This window comes from Dromaius novaehollandiae, chromosome 2 (genome assembly GCF_036370855.1).
Source record: "Dromaius novaehollandiae isolate bDroNov1 chromosome 2, bDroNov1.hap1, whole genome shotgun sequence".
NCBI classification, from domain to species: domain Eukaryota; kingdom Metazoa; phylum Chordata; class Aves; order Casuariiformes; family Dromaiidae; genus Dromaius; species Dromaius novaehollandiae.
This window is the reverse complement of record NC_088099.1, coordinates 54,439,656-54,447,384: the sequence shown is the minus strand read 5'-3', so window position 1 is coordinate 54,447,384 and position 7,729 is coordinate 54,439,656. Positions and strand designations below refer to the sequence as shown.

At 45.0% G+C, this 7,729-nt stretch overlaps 1 protein-coding gene across 1 annotated transcript; it reads left to right on the top strand.

Annotated features, from left to right (window-relative positions):
- Positions 1 to 1,357: 1,357 nt before the first annotated feature.
- Positions 1,358 to 3,361, top strand: FANCD2OS (FANCD2 opposite strand). The gene has a single exon (XM_026100748.2). The coding sequence runs from the start codon at positions 1,569 to 1,571 to the stop codon at positions 2,040 to 2,042; it is 474 nt and encodes a 157-aa protein (XP_025956533.1). The 5' UTR covers positions 1,358 to 1,568; the 3' UTR covers positions 2,043 to 3,361.
- Positions 3,362 to 7,729: the final 4,368 nt, after the last annotated feature.

Sequence of the window (7,729 nt, the reverse complement as noted above, 5' to 3'; positions counted from 1 at the left end):
AAATTGAGCAAGTTATCTCCAATAAGTTTTTTTATGTTATTCTTTGTGAGCTTAGTTAAGGCTATCGTTTCTGTGTTATCACTTTTGTCCATTGACTGGGAGGGTGGCCACGTGGAAAAAGCCTAAACTAACTTCCTGCAAGACTTTGCCCCAAGCATCACTACAGCTGAAGACAAAACACACACCCCTGTGTCTCATGAGGCAGTAAGAAATACATGCATTGTTTTAATAGAAACACTTGATAGACTAATATTCAGATCATAATCATTATTGTAATATGGTTTAGAGACATAGTCCCTAACAAAGTCCTTTAATGTTATCTGTGCATGTGTGCATTTGCCAAAAAAAGTTACACAGCATAACCATTTCATTCTCAAAGCCATTTGCTCTTCTATTCCAGCCATACTGTTGTTCATAACAGCAGGGCTCTGTTTGCTGGAAGCTTCTGACTGAAAACAAAACTGGTCATATTGAAAAATCACACTGCTGTAACATTCCTCCATCTGTACAGAAGCACTTCGGCAAAACTTGTGTAATGCAACCCCTCTCCCCAAGCACATTCTGCAGCTTGCATCATGACACAAGTTCACCGTGACCCCAAGCTGGAAAAAAATGAAAATGGATCAGAGTGGGGGCATTTAAAACTATTGGTCAAATCACTCCAAAAGTAATATTCCAAGTATGTTCTTTGTCTAGAAAGACGTTTAATCTTCCCCATTGCACTGCTTCTCCTTAAGATTAGCGTTTCAAGTGTTATTAAAAGTAGAGACCTTCAGAGACAGCTGGAAAGTGAGACTACTAAGGCTTTAAATATATAGGAAATAAAAAGACCTACTGATCAAGAGGGGAGGTAAGTCTTATTCAGCACAATCAGAACCTTTAAAATATTCACTACAACTAAAAATTGGGTTAAGAGTGCTTTATTAATTTCTAGGTCAGTTTTCGGGGGGGTGTCAATTAAACTTCAACGTGACAGAGGAATCTTAAGCAAGCTTGCAGAAACTGCTGGCACCTTGGGACCAGCAAGATGAGTCTGGTAAAGGTTTTGCTCATGCTAATGGGAGATCACGGCAAAACACATCACAGTAAATCACAACAGAAGATGATGAATTTTAGCTCCAAGGATAGGTGAGGGCATTACCACACAGCAGGGAGAAGCTGTTTTTGCAGAGACTGTGGCAGAAGATGCTACTTTGTGGCAGTGACAACAGATGGCCACCATGATTTCTCCGTTTCTGTCGGTAGCAGAGGAGGCGGCAAAAGTCGCGCGAGCGGGGATTTGAGTAAAATTAAACATAGCCACGTAGGGGCAGAAAGACACGGGGAGGAGAGGGAGAGCTGACACACCGGGCAGCGGGAGAGCCGCGGCCCTGCAAGCGGCGCCATCTCCGCCCAGAAACTCCCTCCGCAAAAATGGCGGCGCGGCCCCGTGCGCGGGCCCGGCAGGGAGCGGGTGGCCGCCGAGGCGGACCGCCACGACGCGAGGCGAGAGCGGCCCCGGCCCCGGCCCCGGCCCCGGCCCCGCGGGCCGCGTCAGAGTGCGTTGCCGGGCACCCCGCGGCGGAAAGATGCCGCGGCCCGCGCCGGGCGCTATGGCGGACGGTTACCAGCTGTGGGCGCCGCGCTCGCCCCTCGACGAGTCCCTGCGGTGGCTGCGGGGCGGCGCGGCGCAGCCCGCCACGGCGCACCCCTTCCGCGGCGGCGGCCCCGGCCCCCAGGCGACGGCGGCGGGGGGGGCGGCGGGGCTGCGCGGCCGCGGGGCGGGGCTGCGGCGGCCGCAGGCCGTGCGGCTGTGCGGCCTGGACGCCGTTTTCGGGCGGCTGGTGACGGCGCAGCCGCCGCGCTGGACCGGGGCGCTGCGGGTGTCGGAGCGCTCGGCCTTCTGCCGCGTGGTGAGTCCCCGGCAGCGGCGGCCCTGTGGGCTGCGGGCGCCGCAGGCCCGCGCCGCCGCCGCCGCCATGTGCCGCCAGATGCTGCGCGCCATCCTGCTGCTCTATGCCGCCTACAAGAAGTGCGCCTTTGCCCTGCAGCACTCCCGCTGACGGGCTCCGACTGAAAACCAACGCTGCCTGCCCGCCTCGCCGCCCTGAACTCTGCGAGGCGCCCGGCTGTGGCAGAGGAGGAGGCCAGGGCAGCCCGTTTGCCCCCCAAACCGAGGGCTGCAGTGCGGCAGACTGAAAAGCAGCTCTGGCCTGATGCGTGCAGGCACCCTGCGTTAACACTTGGGTGCGAGGTACAGGGGGATGCAGCCATCTGCAGGCCTGACTGACCCCGTTCGGGACTCTGCAGACTGCTTGCAAGCAGTGTTTGGAGCTTTCTCTGCTTCAGGTAGCACCTCCGCCTTTCAACGCAGAAGTGAGTCTTATTTTGCAGCTTAAGACTAGCCCTCGCACTGGGTCGGCACCTGAGAAAATGGCTCATCGCAGGCGTGCAGCTGGGACATGCAGCATTGGAGCACTCTGCTTTGGTTGCAGCTTGCGGAGGTGATCACCAGTTACAGCTGATGGATGAAAATGTTTACGCTCAACGTCAGATTATGGAGATGTGAATGCTCCAGTTTACAACCTGTGCTGCCATTTATAATCACTACCGTAATAGCCTCAATAAGGAGTGCATTTCTGCTTTATCCTGTTGCACACAAGACTCCTTAGTCTGTTGGAAGAAAATACTCAAGTGAAATGCTGCTACTTGAGACATGGCCATTTTTCACAGACAGTCCTCAAAGAGAAAGCTTTTACACTCGCATGTATATGTGTACAAACGTCAAGATAATTTCCTTAAGCTTACTACCCTCAAAGTAAAATCCCTTATTCATTCATTTCTTGTGAATGAAGACATTTACAAGAACCCCAAATTTAAATCTTAACATGTTAGTAGATTTTACATTTTTCCCCATTTCTGGTCTTGCTTGTTGACAGCTAATTGATTTGCAAAGAATTTAATTTGCCTGTATTATTCAGAGTAAAATCTCTGATCAGTTACAGGCAGTATACATAGATACAGTGTCAGTGCTTTTCGGTCTTCAAAGTTACCCGCACAAAAGTTTTTCCTCTGTTCTTTTTTCTAGCTAACGAATAGAGATATTGTTGCAACTAAATTAATGGAGAAACAGTTTCTTAAAAATGTACTTTTGCCCTACAGTATTCAAACTTTCTTTACAATTAAATGAATGGGTGTGAAAAGTCATAAAACTTGTTTACAGCTAATAAAAACAATTTGCAAAGATGTTGTTCTTTGTCTTCAAAGTGAGGAAAATAACTATTTTTTCCTTTTGTTTTAAACATCGTAAACAATGGATAGAGCCTTTTAGAAATGTACTTCTGGCATCTTACAGTCCAAATAAAAAGATTGTTCTGATTTATTTCCTGCTAATTTCGCTAATTCACTAATACTTCCATAGACTATAGTTACAAATTATTATGAGAATTAAAGCGGCTGTGTGAAAATTTAGTTAATCTTACCCATAAAATCACAGGAGAAGAAGCATTTGTAATGCATTCTTGGTCAGTATTTCACAAAACACTTTGATTACATGATCATTACTCATTCAGACTGCAGAGATGAACATTCAGCATTGTCTTCACTTTCAGTTGTTGCTTACAATAAGCTTCAGAAATGTCTTCTCATGCATTCACGCTTAATTGTGAAAAGTCTTTTGTCCCATCTCTCAATAGTGGCTGATTTGCTTCCTAAGCTATCTGGAACAAGCTAACAGGTCAGAATGGATGAATGGGGCTGCTGGGAAGTACAACAAAAAAAGTACTTGCTGTAAAATATATATTTTATGACTGATACATTAATATTTTTAATGAAGAGCTCAGCCTAAATAAGAATCCAAGGTGTGTGCTCTGCTTCTCCGTGGTACAGCAATAGGGTATTAAAAAGTAAGTGCAAGCTTTAAGAGGACTTTGGAGCTGGATCTGCGCTTCCTGTTTCTGATTCAGAGTTGCCTATAAAAACTGCATGGAATCAGTCCCTCAGCAGTATAAGCTGGATTTTTCCATTAAGTTCTCATCAGACTCCAGTATTCAAATCTGGCTCTGTTGTTTCAGCTACTTTAAAGACAATTTCATGTCTTCTTTCTGTCTGAATGGAATGCTGCCCCATAACTAGGGAATGTCAAGCATAAATCACTGCAACTTGGGAGAAGTAATACTAGTATATGCAAATAGATTATCTGGCTAATACCTCTGATTTTTCTAAAAACTGGGGGCTTGATCTTTTTTAAAAGTAATCTTAAAAGAGACTTTCATGTCAGTCCTGGTAATTGCCAGGTTGATAGATAATCACGAGCGAGAGATTCTGGCACAGTTTCTTCATAATCTTTTTCAGAAGGTACTGATACGAAGCTGTCATCTCTGCCCAAAAGTAGACAGTGCCATAGCGTTGATCTCGGGCAGAACTGGAAGATAACTAGGTCGTCTGCCATCCACATCCTCTCAAACTGAGTCATAGCCAAGCAACCCAAAATAAAAAGTCACAGCTCAATGGGAAAAGCTGAGAGACCATACACAGAAGTTGTGTAAAAAGAAACCCTGTGCTTGGAAAAGTTGCAAGAGATAGAGGAGGAACATCAGAGCACTAAGCTGTTCTTCTAATGACTCCTGATCACAACGTACTCCTGCAGGGAGAAGCTTTAACAGGTCAGGTGTATTTATATGATGCAGACAGTGCTCTGGATGGTTTGCTGGTCTATAATGAAAGGAACTGCAGGACTATGTCAGCTGATTGAAGCTGGCATGGATTGCAGTACTTCACTGGAGCTACGTGAGAAATAGTCTGCTTACACCACTAAGCATCTAGTCTAAATACCTGCTTTTTTCTTTAAGTGTTAGTGCTTAAGCAGTTAGCCACAGCATGGAGCTTTGCTTCTTAGAAATTATGTAGGTCAAGTTTGTTTGGCTGGGGTAGGCAGTTACTGTTTTCGATGATGCAGTCCAGTTTGCATAGAAGGAAAGCAGAAAGTACAGTTTCCCTAAACTCAGGATCTGTATTGATAGAGTCTTTCTTCCAAAAAGTCCTGTGCACCAGAGGCCCTTCCTGACTCTTTTCAATCTCATTCTCTCACTGCCTTCTCCTGCGGTTTGCTCACTTTCTGATTCCTTTCACACATAACTGCAGTCAAATCAATGCCCAAGCTCCTGTGCTTGCTGCCAATTTTCAAGGAACCCACTGCAGAGTTGCTGCATAGGCTTTATCATGCTGCTCCATGCCTTGGGATAGTGATTGTTGTCGATCCAATTGACATTAAACAAAGATGTGTAATTGCTATTCTGTTTTCTCAGAATAAGAAGTATATGGCATACCTGTTGCCTTCAGTGAGATCTCAGCTTGGACACAGGTTGAATGGCAGCCACCTAGAGCCAGCATTACAGGACACCTCAGGATGTATCTTGTTCAAGAGCCAGTTAAACGTTTAAAGGAGTAGATGTAAGCATTTATTTCTATATTATGTCTCCAAGCCAGCAGGCACCTACACTTGTTCAACTTCACCAGTATAAGTCAGTTGCTTCCTTTCAGTTCAATTGGTGCAGTTCATAGTGGTGTAGATAAACCCAAACGTAAGAAATAGCAACTCTAAATAATATAGCACAATACCCCCTGCTCCTGGGGATGCACTTACTGCACCCAACTCCAAGTTAACACTTGCTCTTTTGAGACAATAGAGCAAACTTGTTGTGAAATCTAGATGTATTTATGCAAGCATAATAGAGACCTCCCTTCTAAATAATAAAACTCCTTTAAATACCTCCCTTCTAAATTTCACCTACAGACAAGCAATTTCCCATTTCTCAGTGTTAGAGCATGCCTTTCTCTAGCTAAGGAGACATGTTTTCAACTACAAATGTTGCTGCAACCTAGCTTGGTTTCATTTTTAATTTTATCCCTACAAGTAGTTTGGTAGTATTAGCAAATGTCACTGGAAACTCTGAAACTAAATAAGCATCCCTTTAGATGGACGGCAGCTTTAAATTTTCCTAAATATGAAAATTTCAGAGCACAGGTTTTGATCAGCTACTGGTAGAAGCAGCAGTAAAGCTTGATCTTTTCAGATTCCTTAGGAACATGCTCTGTAATTCTCCTAATGCTGCTTTAGTCTTACCATTTCCTGAAACAGGTCTATGGAGAGCCAGATTTACACTTTTGTTCAGCTCAGACCCACTGGCTGTGTTTGGGACAGAAGCAGGCAGGAAAGCTTGGGTTCACAGTGTGACTCTCTCCAAATTACAGACCCAAGGTACAGAAATGCTATCCTTCTCCATACCAAAAAGGGATAAGTAGATTTTCTGTGGAAGGAGAAATTGCCTTCACCATTAAAATGGACCATGCTTTCTGCATCATACAATGCAGTTTTATCTAGCCTACTTCTTCCCTGACCTCCCCTTGTGTGCATACACACATGCAGCACATGCAAGCATGCACACACACACTTAGGTTGATCTGAAGGGCACACCATTTTCAGGGCTGGTTAAATTATGTTTTCTTATTGCAGCTGATAAAAGTTTTTTTGCAGTTTGCTTTGGAGTTTGCCCAGTACTCTACAGAATAGGACTGATGATAGGGAAGTAGATGTAATGCATTTGTGACAGATTAGTACATCGATGAACCTTTTTCTTACAGCTATATAATCATAATGTATCTGCAACTTAAACAGTGCAGTCTGTTACCCAAATTTGTCTCAAAAAGTTCAAGAAGATTAAATTTGACTTTCTCAGTGGCAAGTGAGATAAAATTAGAGCATTATTGATTATTGCCTCAGCAGTACTATGATCTGCTTGCAGCGGCCTGCATGTGCTGCTCTGCTTCCTGAGGAGAATAGAAGTTTAAACAGAGGGAGAAGGTGGGCCAACAGCTGCAGGTGGTGGTTAAACAGACACTCGTTTCCACACAGTCGCAGAACAATCTTGGCTGTAATAGCTTACTCCTCAAAATGTTCTTAGGATCATTAAACAGAGGCTCCTTTAAGTGTCTGTTGTTAGAATGGTTTCAGGGAAAATTTGGCCTTTTCTGTTTGGCTACGCCTCAGATTAATTCACATCATTTGCTATTGCCCATAAACAATCATCCCGTCATGTGCCACATTGCTGATGCTAGCGGCAGCACTCCCTGCTCTGCTCCAGAGCGAGGAACAAAAGGCCCTTTACATCGCTTGTGCTGAAGGTCCTAGCAGGTCTTCAGTCTCTTTGCTGAATTGGTGGCAGGTTTTCCACTCAAGTCTCCGGGGCTCTGAATCATTAATGGACCACTCACCTTTGCTCTCAAACCTGGACTCCGACTTGGTTTAATCTGCAGAGCTGATATTTTTTTCCTATCTGGACTAGCAGATATGATTCATAACATCTCATGGCACCATCTATTTTCAAAGTTAATCTGATCAAGCCCGTATTTCAAATCACTCTGTTTTTAAATGCTAGTAAATCTACTGCAGATGTGAGACTTCTGCATGCAAGTCCAACTGGCAGGTCATCATGTGCATCTCTATGCAGATGTGGTGGAAAAGCATCCAATTCATATGTTCAAGTTCTTAAAGGAGTCTTAACACCGGCACTAAGCCTGCAGCTGCATGGGGCTGGCTTGCCTTTAAAACCTCTACAAGCAAGGAGGGGGACTACATCCCCCACAGCTGCCCATAAGATGTATGGCCACCTGATCCTCCCTGCTCCTGGGACTTCTGGGGATGGCCAAGTGTCTCAGTTCTAATAGGGAATCAAGTTTTGACCCTAAATTA